Consider the following 15,747-nt stretch of genomic DNA (forward strand, 5'->3'; position numbering starts at 1 on the left):
TATGCATATGTACTTTGGATGGAGCCCACATTGACCGTGTCCCCGCATATAAATATCTGCGCAACTGGATTGACGAAAGGCTATTATTCTAAAAGTATGTTAAAGAGTTAGTTAAGGAATTGAGAATTAAAAGGTTTATAGGAGCATGTCCTGCCTTTTGTTTAAAAGCAGAAAACCAATGAGCATGTCAACATTCATTCTGGTTATTGACTACCGTCTATGAATGCAGCTGCCACTGTATTGACGCCATTGGACGCAATTTATCACAGTACATTGCACTCGTCTAAAGCCCTCTTGCATAAACTTCCACCACACCTCAGTGTTAACCTTTAGACGTATAAGTTACTAGACTCCGGGATGGCTAACCCTGGAGATCCCTTCGATCTCCACAGAGTCAGGAAACTCGCTTTTAGTTTTTTTTGCACCTCATGTGGAATGATATGGAAATCTCCTTAAAGCTGGTGGAGTTGGTCCCTTTAGGGCAATTCAGATGGACGTTTTAAATGAAGAATGCGTTTCATGTGATTGTGCTTTGCTTTCATGTATTGTTTGCACTTTCCATTTATAGTGTAATGGATGTGTATGTATAGTGTTATTGTTGTTGATTGTGTATGCAGGGCTCATCTGCGAAAGAGACTGGTCTCAGCCTGACTCCCTGGCTAAATAAAAAAAAGGTTAAATAAATACAATTGGAATCCACCAAACAGAACAAACATTTGTGTTTTTACATTGCTGTACTATCCTTAGGTGGCAAGACTCAACGGAGAAACTGTACAGCATAGAACGAGAAGGATTTGGATTTCCCCGTGGTAATCCAACCATAGACATTTTGGATTGAGCAGCGAGCGCTCTGGTGCAGTCAGATCTCACTCTGGAAGGAGCAGTCACAGTAGATGTGGAACCACCGACTCCGGATCTATTCACTGGAGACACAGGGTCACCCGTTTAAAATTTGTCGGCAGCTCTAGTCAATATTGGTGCAGAGACTACTATTTTTTTCACTTTAAAATGTATGCCAAACAAAAACCGATGATTGCTAAGTTAAACAAAGTACCACAACTCAATGCACAAGGACGACTTTGGAAAGTGTTCACTGAAAAGGTTACAAAAATACATGTAGTTGAAAAACAGTGCAGATGCAAAGTTTGTAACATTGACTGCACTAAACAGTCAGTTAAGCCCAGTACAAGCTACCATACAATAAAACAATGGATGCCGTTTACATTGCCTTAAAATCAGCTAGTGTAGGCTACAACGGGTTGTTTCATATTTAAAAGAAAGCAGTAAAGGGTTAACAGCAAATAAAAAGAGAATGGAGATGAACAGCAAACTTCCTGTTTGATGCTGATATTAAACATGAGTGAATTTTGCCAGAGGATATGTAGGCTACTGTTGCTTGCTATAGAGAGATAGCTTTATACTACAGAAGCTACCGTGTAAAAGGGTTGTGATAAAAACCCACAAGATCATCCCTTAAACATTTCCTCACACCCACACACAGGCATCTGATGGCTACTGCCCACACACAGAAACAGCCGGCGTGCACCCCCCCATTACTATGGGAACGACACACATTTGAATAAGGGAATAAAGCGTCTTATGGATGCTGTCATCTTTCAGAAAATATTTATTGCTAATGCATTTTTCTGTACCTGCATTATGAGGGCATTGCAAACGGCTGATAAAAACACTCCATCGTGATCCAATTATGGGACTTGAGGGTAATTCATGTTAGGAGGATCACTCAGGACATGTCAGGCAGGCTATTGGAGTAAGATTATATAGGGAGAGAAATGTCATGTTTCTCTGTTCAAAGTCACTGGGCCATTTTAGTGTAGGATACTAGGATTTATAGTGTTTAACAGGTGGTAACATTTCCTTTTTAAGTTACCTTAATTGCAAAGAACCAAAGGTTACTTTAAAGGCAGATGGTTGAATTAAAGTATGTGTGTGAGAGCGATGAAGACATCTCTGGGTCACGAGGCTTTATGGGTACATGCTGAGCCACTTTTACAGAGGAAAACCATGAAAACAAGCATTTGTTTAGACTACAAGATGTGGAACATTCAAAACAGTTACGCTGGCATCCGTTTTCCATAGAACTACTGAGAATGAAAATGATTCCTAACCAATCTAACTGCGCTGGGACACTTAGATGATGAATTGTCACAGACAAACACTTGCTAGTCATGCACACAGCATTGCACTCATTGATAACGTGCAATAAAACAGAATTATTCCTTTGCTCTGCTCCTACACTCCTGTGAGTGGTTTTACATCTGTTTTGAGCAGAGCTGTATTGTGAGTGAGGAGGACGGCCCAAACTTACTTGCAGGGGAGATAAAGTCTTTGTAGAGTCCATAGGTCATCAGTGGCTCAGGAAGACTCCTAGAGAGACAGGAAAGAAAGAGAATGCATAATAGAGCAAAAGTGAGAAGAGTGAGTAGAAGAGGTGGAGACCAAAAGAGAGAGTGCAGAAGAACGGGAGAATTGGGGGGGAGGGACAGAAATAGACGCAGCACTGTTTTATAGGGTCTGCACACAACAATGATTAATGTGGATGTGTCGGGGATGGAATTAGATGGCACACCATGCCACAGTGAGATAACCAAGTTCTGAAGGTCCTTTCACAGTGCTGCACCAGGCCCTGTGCCAAGGCTACTTAGCTTCCCCTGAGGAACCAGAGAAGCAGGGGAGGAGAGAAACTGACCCTCTGGCTCTGCAGCAGGCCAGAGGAAGACAGATGGAGGATGGAGCTGCAGGACGATTTACAGTAAATCTACTGTCTCTACTGCAGACTTAAGCCTGTAATAAGGTTTCAGTTGACTCAATGGATGAGTTTAATTACATCATATGATTGGACGGTTTCCTAGATTGTTAGATTGCTTGTGTAAAAAAATAAAATGACACATTTTATCATATGATGTGTGCAATGTATAAATGCCAGTCACATTAACAGCTGCAATATCTCAGTAGCAATCTAAATGTTGTCTTAATTATAATTTAGCAAATGCTTATAAAAGTGCATTAATATGCATGGGTGAGTTGGAATTGTGGTTTTTGCATATCCCAACTCTCCCTGAGACACCATTGGAGAATGGGGCAGGGTCTACTACTAACAGAGACCCTGGAGAAATTAGGGTTAAGTGCCTTGCTCAAGGGCACAGACAGATTTCCCATCCTTCAAACTAGCGACCTTTCGGTTACTTGCCCAAAACTAATCCCACTGGCTGACTGTCAGGTTTCATTATGAAACAGGGAAAACTCCTTGACATAAACCAGAAAGGCAGTTCGCTGCCTGGGACCAGATCTATTTCTGCAGTCATGCAAATTTACAGCAATCTTTTATTGAACCTTTATTTAAAACTAGGCAAGTCAGTTAAGAACAAATTCTTATTTACAATGACAGCCTACCCCGGCCAAACCCGGGCCAATTGTGCGCCGCCCTATGGGACTCCCGATCACAGCCGGTTGTGATACAACCCAGGATCGAACCTGGGTCTGTAGTGATGCCTCTAGCACTGCAATGCAGTGCCTTTGCTCGTTGGCCTCCCGAGTGGCGCAGCGGTCTTAGGAGTTGGCAAGAGCTCACAAACAGATCTGGGACCAGCCTGGGAGAGTCAGTCCCATGACCCACAGCAAGCAACATCAAACTACTTCCTGTAAGGGTTGCGAGCGGGCAGCAAAACCTGGCCAGTCACAACACAGTGCCGTGACTTCTGACCTGCTAGCCTATCAGAGGACAGACTGACACCATTCCAGTTCCCATGCTTTTACATTGACCACTGAGCTAAAATCCTCTTTATTTGTTGTTGTTCAATTGATGGAAAAATAGACTTGGCTCGCTCAAAGTTGATTATTTAATAGGCTATATGGCAATGGCTAAATTCCCAATCTGGCCCTCAACCATCACGGTCACCTAATAATCCCCAGTTTACAATTGGCTCATTCATCCCCCTCCTCTCCCCTGTAACTATTCCCCAGGTCGTTGCTGCAAATGAGAACGTGTTCTCAGTCAACTTACCTGGTAAAATAACGGTAAAAAAAAAAAAAAAAAATTGCACTGGTGAACTTGCCAATCTATAATTTAATTTTGATAACTAAACTTTTACAGCACATGGAGTACTGAACAAGCGTAATAAACTAATTCCAAAACAAGTGCAGAAGAAAGTATAACAGACTGGCCTGGGTTAACGATAAGTTGGCAATCATTTTATTCAGTAAATCGCTCCATAACGAACCAAACCTCTAACATCCCTTCAGTTTATGCAGCACTACAGTATGCAAATATCACTCATTAGATTCCGTTGGATACCGTAATTGCATTGGCGTCAGAATATGCAATGCGAGTTTGTTTCAGTTAGCTAACAGAAAACTTTGGCTTAGCTTTTAGGGTACATTTAACTTGTTACCTTGCAGATAGTCCTAGATTAGAAATAAAAACCTTTCAGTTAAATGAATTGCTATTTGAAAAAGCAAGCAATAACTTAACCTAAATAAATCGATTGACTCATTGAACTAAAAAACAGGATTCCTTTAATATGTGGCATCCAACCTAATTTGAGTGATTGTTTCTCCTCTGATCAAATCAATGACACTGAAATCCCTATCATGCTAATGTATTCATATCACTGATTGGTTGTGTGGTGGTAAATTATAGGTAAAACACCTGCCACAGGCCACCATTTTGTTTTTCACCTGGTCACCTAATCAATACATTCAAAGATGGATATTAAACTATGTGAAGCCAGGGATGCAGCTCTTCTTCCTAGAAAGTGGCCAAGTCTCCCTATCAATTACCAAGTGCGTCTCAGGTCAACAACGGATTTCCTAGAATACACAGCGACTGGGAATAATGAAGTCAGAGAGACGGGGTCGGGTTGATGAAGTGGATTGATTATGTGTCTGAATTTAAATGCATGGATGTCTATGCGGCAATGTGAATGACCTGTTGCATTGCAGGAGTTGAGCTCCAGGAAATGATTACGCTTCTACCCCCGGAGTAGAATAACTTCAAACTCAGACAATGACGAACAGTTAGAATAAAGTCTCCACAGCTTGCCAATTGCTAATAAGACATAATAGCCTACATGAATACATAACCTAGCGATTATGTAGCAGACTATAAGTGATTGATACACAAAGGATCCTTACCTCAAATACAGCTTTAGCGTGCTGGTGATCGTTTTCACATCCCAGTCCTCACACGTAGACAGATCCACATCGTTACTCTTCTCATCTGCAATGAAACATTCCAAAAGGTTTTAAACTCCAATACACAATCAACAAAATTATATATTTTTTTAACTTTAGTAGAGTACACGCGAATTCCCATGATACAAAACAAGTTTAGGCTCAGGGTAAGTCAACTAGTGTATTTTAATTTAACCCTATGGTGAAAGTGAACGGCTGCAAAGAAGCTAAAATATAAATTAACGTGAAATGTGTCTTGTGGATAAAAGCATTGCAGTAGTCTTGAGGAGCAGTTCTGCCCAGTGGCGATTGCTGGCTGGCTTAAAATATACCCTTCTCACACTACCGAGTCAAACTGGACCGAGCCAGGCTTACCAATACTGGGCTGACCGGATGAATAATCGACCATAGTTGTGTGTTTGAGTCAGAGGTTGGTGCGAGGCCACGCCCCAGGTCACCAGGAGGTCTCCAAGGGGTTAGACTTGGTGGGAGGTAGGTTGCTGCTCCAGGCCATTTATTTACTTAATTTGACTATTCCCTTCAGTACTAAAACCAGAAGGGCTGTGATTATTTACCCACAGAACAGTGGCCTGTCCAACATCAACGGGCTGGACCAACAGCCAAATGTGTGTGTACACAGCTACAGATGGTGGGAGAGTGGTGTGTGTCTTTTAGCTACTGTAATGCGCACATCAATATGAACTAACCCACATAGTACTCTGTTACAGATGTATTGGGACATGACTGACTCTACACTAGTAGTATCCAAGTCCTTTTACCTCTTTATTCCCAGCAGTGAAATTCCCAGCTGTAAAATATCCGTTCTCTATGCTCAGCTTTATGAGTTCTGTCAATCCACTGTCAGAGATTTGTGAGCAAAGTGGGAAAATAATGTGATCCACTTCTGCTGTTCTGGCCTCGTTCTAACCCCTCCGTTGAACTGGAGTTTATCCATACGTCTGTTCCAGTGAATTGTCAACTATGCACAGCGTGGCGATCTGGTCATGACTAACTGTAAACCCCCCCTCCATCCCCTCTGATTGGACTCTGCCCATGTTAGTGGGTGAGATCTGAAAGGAGGTGAGGGATGAAGTAAATCTAAAGGCTTTCTTCAGGGTCTCAGCCCGGTGCTATGTTTTGTTAACCCACGCATCATACTGAACATACACTGATATGGCTGTTGGTGAAATGCTTGTGTTTTATGGTTAACATGACGAAGACAGCGTATCCAAATAAATGCCTGGTGACCTAAATCTCAACTATCACCGAGTTACCTGCGTCCATAGGGTATTTGAAAGAAAACCGATACTAATTGAACCCAGTCTACACCAGCAGACAGTGTGCTAATGGGCTGTGAAGTATGAGTCGGCAGGTTCAGGTGGGAAGTTTAGAGTGGGCTCTGGGACAGCCTGGTGGCAGACTGGGTTTGTTGCCATTCAGATTCAGAACACAGCCGACTAGACACAGATGGTGTCTACTAGAGAGGGCAGTCGTCGAGAGGGGGAAAGGTAAAAAAAGGGGGGGGGGGGGGTAGAGGATAAAGAAAAGGGGGATAAAAGAACATGAGGATGGCGGGGTAGAAAGAGTAGGAGAGAAAGAGAGCATTTAGAGGGGGTAGAATGGCGAGGAAATCAAATTTCCAGCTCCTGCTGAGCGACTCAAGTTGAGTCCCTGCAAGGACAGCCGGGTGCAGGCAGGAAGGGGGCCTCTCAGGCACCCCCAGGCTATCTGAATGCCGCACCAGCAGCACTTGTTGCACTCTGAGCCTGACATCGTCGTCTAAGTCACAGGAAACCATTACTCTGAATACTACTAAGTAGATCAGACCGGGTGCACAAAGCCTACAGTATCAATTTAACTGTCCAGTGGTTCCAGATTTTTATGAAATATGACCTATAATTAATTACAACATGAGGGAAATCATTTTCCTCCACCCTAAAATGTATTTATGTTTTTTTATTTTTAAATGCAGCTTTTGTGTGTTGGAATGGTGTGGTCATACCCCAACAGAATGGTGTGGGCGTATACCGGTCGTTAAATACATTAATGCGAGCAGACGACCGATTGGCCAGCAAATCTTACACAGGATGACATTGACAAAATAGCAGGCCTTTTGTTGGAGATACAAGTTAGAGGGATTTTAGTGTTTTTTCCTCCAATTTATGCTTTAGCCTCATGAGTATAGATGAGTCAACAGCATTATTTGGGTATGAGTTAACAGAATATTAACTTAAGTGATTTTCACTGGACAGTTACTTTAAAGGGTGATAAATGAGCATGTCTTACCGATCATTAGGCTAAGGAGCTTCTGGACTTTGGAGCTGACCCCCACCACTCTGTACAGGCCCTGGTCATTGATACCTGACAACAGACAACAGTTTACATAGCCCTTAATAGCACAAACCATCATAAGAGGATGAATGGATAAAATTTGAAAATACAGTTTCTCAAATCAAAAGGTGGGCTTCTTCACCAAGTGTACAAAATATTAAGGACACCTGCTCTTTCCATGACAGACTGACCAGGTGAAAGCTATGATCCCTTATTGATGTCACTTGTTACATCCACTTCAATCAGTGTAGATGAAGGGGAGGAGGACAGGTTAAAGAAGGATTTTTAAGCCTGGAGACAATTGAGCCATGGATTGTGTATGTGTGCCAGTCAGAGGGTGAATGGGCAAGACAAAATAGTGCCTTTGAACGGGGTATGGTAGGAGGTGCCAGGTGCACCGGTTCGAGTGTGTCAAGAAATGCAATACTGCTGGGTTTCTCACGCTCAACAGTTTCCTCTTTATCAAGAATGGTCCACCAGCCAACTGTGGGAAGCATTGGAGTCAACATGGGTCAGCATCCCTGTCGAATGCTTTCGACACCTTGTAGAGTCCATGCCTCAACGAATTGAGGATTTTCTGAGGGCAAAAGGGGGTGGAACTCAATATTAGGAAGGTGTTCTTAATGTTTTGTAGACTCAGTGTATATGTTGCACCACTACCTGTAAACTATGAACAGTGCACAAGATATGACTGGATATTGGTCCAAGCCTGCCCTCATGTGTTAAAAGGGAGACATCACAACATTTCACAAAACCCTCTTCACCGCTCTACCCCAGGTGTGGGCAAACTTCGGCATGAGGGAGGTTTGAGTAAAAAAACAAAAACCATTGGTCACTCTTGAACCGCTAAAACGTGATAGAAAGTACATATAAATAAGATTTATATTTTGAAATAACTGCCATTTTTCTGGCCCATGAATTGCTTTTGACAGCCAAATCACTCCGGGGGAAAATACAAAGTGCGGCCCTCCCCTGAAATCCCGATCCCCCCACTGAGACTAAATTAATTCCCACCCCTGCTCTAGCCAGTCAGCTAACCTCACAAAGTACACTTCTGTAGGCTTTATATTGCCTAGGCCTTCTATTGTCATCATGCATCGTCTTACCTCGCGTCTCAATGGCGTTGATGGCATTCTTCACAAACGACAATCCTACGTCATCTAGCTGTGCGTCGACTGCAGAGTCATGACAAGTTATTTAAATGATCCCCATGTCATTTGAATTATCAGAGATCACATTGAAATGATTGAGATCAGGAGCTTCTAAATCGTTGTATACTTACTTCCACGTTCTTTTGAATAGGTTTTACCCAAGTACTGCCCAGCCTGTAAAAAATTTATTATATGTAGCTTTCCACAGATCATTTGCTATCCAAGAGGTTACCACAAACCAAAAAAACACTTCTGCTGGTATTAATGTACCACTTTCATAGAATTTCAGTAGCGTTCAATAGACAATAGAAACTACAGTGGAGCTGTCAGGATGATGTGGTTACTCACTGGTTCTTTCCCACCCATTGCGTGAATCCAGAACTTGTGGTCATCTTCCGACAGCGACTGGACCGTGAGGACCGTTCCCGGGCTGGGAACAGAACACACCGCACAATTATTTATTGTAATAGCCGTGATTGTTTTTCTTTAAATGGCGTGAGGGTTTGTTCTGTTTTTAATTATGGCTGCTGTATGACAAACTCATTTCACCCTTGGGGATTGTAAAGTACAGTCAATCTCATCTAATTTTGTCTCAGTCAGACTGGGCCTGGGGTTCCAACAAACTACTATTAATACTAAGTAAATGAATGTGTCTAAGATTGATCTAGAGTCAGTCCTAAAATGTGCCAGAGGGGCTGGGCTCTTAAATAGCAAAACTGCAGGAATACCTGAGCTTCATTTACCCTAGTTTTTATAATAGGCTACCACATCAGGCTAACCCTAACCTGTTGCACTCGGATACCAAATACCTTACATCTGCAGGCTGACAAGCAGGCACCGGGGGTGCAACAAATTTCAAACCCTCTAAGCTTGGGGGTTGCTGTTGCTATTAATACCCCAGACAGAATAGCAGTTTGGTCCAGCAGAGTGACATAAAGAGCCATATCTATTGCAACCAGGTGTAGCGGAGGAGCATAGAGAATCCTCTCAGCTATGTGAAGGGGCCATCTTCCATGACAAATCCTCTCCAACCCAACCCTGTGTTAGGCTAGGGAGAGCAGCTCGCTCAGCTCTACTGTACACAGGACCTGTGTGGAGCGAAGGCTTCAAACAGAACTGTTACTGTTTATTTGGGAAGGCTGCCAACAGTGCATGAATAAGCTACAAGTGTGGCAATGTAATCACATTTTCCAGGACTAATGGCATAGACCTCGCCCCCCCACCAAAGATGGTACTGACCGACCCCCCTGGTTTATGTACTAAATGTATGAGCCAATGACGTCTGGTGATCTTGGGGAATCCATCAAAAAAAAAAAACTTATTTCCTAGATGAGATACTAACAGGTGGTTGAGGAAAGTTTGTCTTACTAAAGTGATTGAGAAGTGTAATGGTGTAGTGCGACGCGACGACATACCGGTCTGTGATTTCTATATCGAGACAGAACCGCCTGTCCAGCATGTCTGTGGTTTTGCGGACACAAGACTTGAGGGTGACCGACTCCGTCTCGCCCTGAGGGAGAGAATCACTGTTCAGAGAGCCTGTTCTGATGGCAAGAAAGAGTCTTTCCTTATAAAATGACTACGCACTTTTAATGCGGGTTTCAATAGTAATTGTCGATTTGACAAATGTATTTGAATAGGGATGGATACACACATTGAATAATCAATCATTTGATGTGCTACTTGGACCATACTCTGTATATCTTCCACAACCTGTCTTTGATTGTATGGGTCACGACTCACCATCTTTCCTCCTGACCTGTGGTCAAAGGTGACCATGTGTAGGATTTTCTGTTCCTTCACAAATGTGCAGTAACGCTTCACCCAACTGGAACCAAAAGGAGGGGGCCCTGGGGACGAGAACACACATTTCATTGGAACACAATCAGTTTAAACTGCCCACCTCTTGGATAAACACGTCGTTCCTCTATCCTTACGTTTCTCCTGGACGTAGAGGTATCCTTCGCTGCTGATGGGGCTGGTCTGTCTGTACTCCTGGGGAACCTCCCTTATCCTCTTCATCAGCTCAAACACCTCCACCCGCGTGCCCTCAAACCGACTCCGTGTCTATATGGGATGGGGGGGGCGTCGTTACTATCGGGCCAAGCTGCTAAGCCGGCAGTAAAGTAACTTCTCTCCAAACTGATTTAAAAATGAACCCCAACCTTGTCTATTCCCCTAATCTTATACTTAACCCTAACCTTAAATGAAGTTTAATTATTTTTTGTCGTCAAGTTTCACAATGTAGTACATTTTGACTACAGGGAGACACACCCAAGGAAGGAAGACACCCCTTGTAACCCTAGCTAAAATGGTCATGCAGGGGTCAATCACACAATGCAAAGCCACTGGAAAAGAAAATCTGCAGAGCTCCCTTGAAAAAAAACTCCCCTGACATCCCAGAGTGAGTGAAAGTTTGGGGTCAAAGAAAATAATCAAAACACTAAGACTAACCCAAAGACAATTAACAATAGTGTGAGTGAGTCAAAAAGAAAGCACCTCAAGTACCTAGGGAAAGTCCCACTAGAAGCAGACCAACTTTATAGATATTATATTACAAGCTAACATTCAAATGTAGGATATGTATAACATGGGGTGTATGTACAGTTTTTGTGATGTGTGTAATCTATAGTATTTAGAGCAATACTGTGTGTACAAGACATGTCCTTCTAGGACAAAAGCTTATTATAATCCTAAGATTTATGGAAATGATCGCCTCATTTAAATGTTTGTCATTTAGCAGACACTTATCCAGCGCGATTTACAGGAGCAATTAAGGTGACGTGCCTTGCTCACAGACACCTGCCACCTACCTACCTATATTTACACCACCTTGTTTCATACAGTATACTGACATCCGTGTACTATGTGGTTAAAACTGGAATCCTTAATGGTGAAAAAGCCATGTCAGTTTGGGCTATTGCAACAAAAGTTACTGCAAATCACAACCCCCCCCCCCCCCCAGGCCATCATTGCATCTCGATAGAATAGCAGAATCTGCACTGCAAAAATGTTGAACAAAAACAACAAAGGTGCTGGGGCGGACAGTGGCGCTGTTTCCCTAAAGGGGATTCCATCTTTAAATAGAAATCTAATAAGACCTGGATGATGAGTAAGGTCTCACATTTTGTATATTGATCTGTAAGGCTTTCTTGTAGTGGTTAAAGTCATTGGCCAGCTCAAATCCCTGGTGGTAGAAGGTGAACACTGTCTGAAAGAACGCCAGCATCTGGGGATAGAAAGAACATGGGACACAATGAAGAGTGTATAAATGACATTTATTTTAATGCATTATAACCTGGGGCCGTCACCACTTTTCACATTCATTTCTCAGGGAATGAAGACATTGTTCTTGTTGACTTCAAACTCACTTTCCAGAGCTGGTTTATAAACACTTAATTTGACTGCTAGGGAACCTATACAAAACACTAACTGTAGTGAGCACTAAGTTAATGAGCACTAAGTTAATGAGCACTAAGTTAATGAGCACTAAGGTAATGAGCACTAAGGTAATGAGCACTAAGGTAATGAGCACTAAGGTAATGAGCACTAAGGTAATGAGCACTAAGTTAATGAGCACTAAGTTAATGAGCACTGTAAGAGAGCACTGTAAGAGAGCACTGTAAGAGAGCACTGTAAGAGAGCACTGTAAGAGAGCACTGTAAGAGAGCACTGTAAGAGAGCACTGTAAGAGAGCACTGTAAGAGAGCACTGTAAGAGAGCACTGTAAGAGAGAACTGTAAGAGAGAACTGCTGACCAGGCTAGACAAGTACTAAAGGTGCATTCGCCAGCAGTTCGTTCACTCACTCCAAATGTCATATGATGCAAAACGTCATACTGGCTGTGTTTCTGCCTGCTTGAACGCAGAACAGCGGTTTAATCACTCAGATGTACAACTACAATGTAACAAAAAAAAAAAAAAATGTTTAATGGGTGAATATTTCCTTTAAAGCACATTGGGAGTACAACAGAGTGTACAAAACATTAAGAACATGACAGACTGACCAGGTGAAGCTATGATCCCTTATTGAGGTCACATGTTAGATCCACTTTAAAATCAGTGCAGATGAAGGGTCGGAGACAGATTAAAGGATTTTTTAAGGCTCGAGACATGGATTGTGTATGTGTGCAATTCATAGGGTGAATGGGCAAGACAAAAGATTGAAGTGCCTTTGAACGGGGTACTTCCGGATCTACTTCCGGCGCCGACCGAGATGGCCGCCTCGCTTCGCGTTCCTTGGAAAATATGCAGTATTTTGTTTTTTTATGTGTTATTTCTTACATCGGTACCCCAGGTAATCTTAGGTTTCATTACATACAGTCGGGAGGAACTACTGAATATACGACTAACGTCAACTCACCATCGTTATAACCAGGAATATGACTTTCCCGAAACGGATCCAGTGTTTTGCCTTCCACCCAATACAATGGATCTGATCCCAGCCGGGGACCCTATGCGACGCCGAAAAAGGGGCAAACGTAGCGGTCTCCTGGTCAGGCTTCGGAGACGGGCACATCGCGCTCCACTCCCTAGCATACTACTCGCCAATGTCCAGTCTCTTGACAATAAGGTTGATGAAATCCGAGCACGGGTAACATTCCAGAGAGACATCAGGGATTGCAACGTGCTCTGCTTCACGGAAACATGGCTAACTCAAGAGACGCTAACGGAGTCGGTGCAGCCAGCTGGTTTCTTCACGCATCGCGCCGACAGAAACATACATCTTTCTGGTAAGAAGAGGGGCGGGGGGGTATGCCTTATGATTAACGAGACGTGGTGTGATCATCATAACACACAGGAACTCAAGTCATTCTGTTCACCTGATCTAGAACTCCTCACAATCAAATGTCGACCGCATTATCTACCAAGGGAATTCTCTTCAATCATAATCACAGCCGTATATATTCCCCCCCAAGCAGACACATCGATGGCCCTGAACGAACTTTATCTGACTCTTTGTAAACTGGAAACTACACACCCTGAGGCTGCATTCATCGTAGCTGGGGATTTTAACAAGGCTAATCTAAAAACAAAACTCCCTAAATTCTATCAGCATATCGATTGTGCTACCAGGGCTGGTAAAACCCTGGATCATTGTTATACTAACTTCCGCGACGCATATAAGGCCCTCCCCCGTCCCTCCTTTCGGAAAAGCTGACCACGACTCCATTTTGTTGATTCCAGCCTACAAACAGAAACTAAAACAAGCTCCCGCGCTCAGGTCTGTTCAACGCTGGTCCGACCAATCTGATTCCACGCTTCAAGACTGCTTCGATCACGCGGATTGGAATATGTTCCGCATTGCGTCCAACAACATGGACGAATATGCTGATTCGGTGAGCGAGTTCATTAGGAAGTGCATTGACGATGTCGTACCCACAGCAACGATTAAAACATTCCCAAACCAGAAACCGTGGATTGACGGCAGCATTCGCATGAAACTGAAAGCGCGAACCACTGCTTTTAACCAGGGCAAGGTGACCGGAAACATGACCGAATACAAACAGTGTAGCTATTCTCTCCGCAAGGCAATCAAACAGGCTAAGTCCCAGTACAGAGACAAAATAGAGTCGCAATTCAACAGCTCAGACACAAGAGGTATGTGGCAGGGTCTACAGTCTATCACGGATTACAAAAAGAAAACCAGCCCCGTCGCGGACCAGGATGTCTTGCTCCCAGACAGGCTAAATAACTTTTTTGCCCGCTTTGAGGACAATACAGTGCCACTGACACGGCCCGCTACCAAAACCTGCGGGCTCTCCTTCACTGCAGCCGAGGTGAGTAAAACATTTAAACGTGTTAACCCTCGCAAGGCTGCAGGCCCAGACGGCATTCCCAGCCGCGTCCTCAGAGCATGCGCAGACCAGCTGGCTGGTGTGTTTACGGACATATTCAATCAATCCTTATCCCAGTCTGCTGTTCCCACATGCTTCAAGAGGGCCACCATTGTTCCTGTTCCCAAGAAAGCTAAGGTAACTGAGCTAAACGACTACCGCCCCGTAGCACTCACTTCCGTCATCATGAAGTGCTTTGAGAGACTAGTCAAGGACCATATCACCTCCACCCTACCGGACACCCTAGACCCACTCCAATTTGCTTACCGACCCAATAGGTCCACAGACGACGCAATCGCAACCACACTGCACACTGCCCTAACCCATCTGGACAAGATGAATACCCATGTGAGAATGCTGTTCATCGATTACAGCTCAGCATTTAACACCATAGTACCCTCCAAACTCGTCATCAAGCTCGAGACCCTGGGTCTCGACCCCGCCCTGTGCAACTGGGTCCTGGACTTCCTGACGGGCCGCCCCCAGGTGGTGAGGGTAGGTAACAACATCTCCACCCCGCTGATCCTCAACACTGGGGCCCCACAAGGGTGCGTTCTGAGCCCTCTCCTGTACTCCCTGTTCACCCACGACTGCGTGGCCATGCACGCCTCCAACTCAATCATCAAGTTTGCGGATGACACTACAGTGGTAGGCTTGATTACCAACAACGACGAGACGGCCTACAGGGAGGAGGTGAGGGCCCTCGGAGTGTGGTGTCAGGAAAATAACCTCACACTCAACGTCAACAAAACAAAGGAGATGATTGTGGACTTCAGGAAACAGCAGAGGGAGCACCCCCCTATCCACATCGACGGGTCAGTAGTGGAGAAGGTGGAAAGTTTTAAGTTCCTCGGTGTACACATCACGGACAAACTGAATTGGTCCACCCACACAGACAGCGTTGTGAAGAAGGCGCAGCAGCGCCTCTTCAACCTCAGGAGGCTGAAGAAATTCGGCTTGTCACCAAAAGCACTCACTTCTACAGATGCACAATCGAGAGCATCCTGTCGGGCTGTATCACCGCCTGGTACGGCAACTGCTCCGCCCACAACCGTAAGGCTCTCCAGAGGGTAGTGAGGTCTGCAGAACGCATCACCGGGGGCAAACTACCTGCCCTCCAGGACACCTACACCACCCGATGTCACAGGAAGGCCATAAAGATCATCAAGGACAACAACCACCCAAGCCACTGCCTGTTCACCCCGCTATCATCCAGAAGGCGAGGTCAGTACAGGT

General features: G+C 44.1%; 1 protein-coding gene across 2 annotated transcripts in view; it reads right to left on the reverse strand.

Moving 5' to 3' along the window:
• Positions 1 to 15,747, reverse strand: part of LOC139567052 (rho GTPase-activating protein 10-like) — a 69,531-nt gene that overhangs the window by 22,662 nt on the left and 31,122 nt on the right. For both annotated transcript variants that reach the window (XR_011673216.1, XM_071388489.1), the window contains exons 7-16: positions 11,800 to 11,904; positions 10,613 to 10,742; positions 10,419 to 10,525; positions 10,091 to 10,185; positions 9,024 to 9,105; positions 8,807 to 8,849; positions 8,631 to 8,699; positions 7,480 to 7,554; positions 5,155 to 5,239; positions 2,330 to 2,388 (exon numbers count right to left, since the gene is read on the reverse strand). Coding sequence is in view for 1 of the 2 variants with exons in the window: in XM_071388489.1 (XP_071244590.1) it covers positions 2,330 to 2,388; positions 5,155 to 5,239; positions 7,480 to 7,554; positions 8,631 to 8,699; positions 8,807 to 8,849; positions 9,024 to 9,105; positions 10,091 to 10,185; positions 10,419 to 10,525; positions 10,613 to 10,742; positions 11,800 to 11,904 (850 nt within the window). In the remaining variant the exon portion in view is untranslated. The remainder of the gene's footprint in view (positions 1 to 2,329; positions 2,389 to 5,154; positions 5,240 to 7,479; positions 7,555 to 8,630; positions 8,700 to 8,806; positions 8,850 to 9,023; positions 9,106 to 10,090; positions 10,186 to 10,418; positions 10,526 to 10,612; positions 10,743 to 11,799; positions 11,905 to 15,747) is intronic.

The sequence above is a fragment of the Salvelinus alpinus genome, unplaced genomic scaffold, assembly GCF_045679555.1.
Source record: "Salvelinus alpinus unplaced genomic scaffold, SLU_Salpinus.1 scaffold_41, whole genome shotgun sequence".
In the NCBI taxonomy this organism is placed as follows: Eukaryota; Metazoa; Chordata; class Actinopteri; order Salmoniformes; family Salmonidae; genus Salvelinus; species Salvelinus alpinus.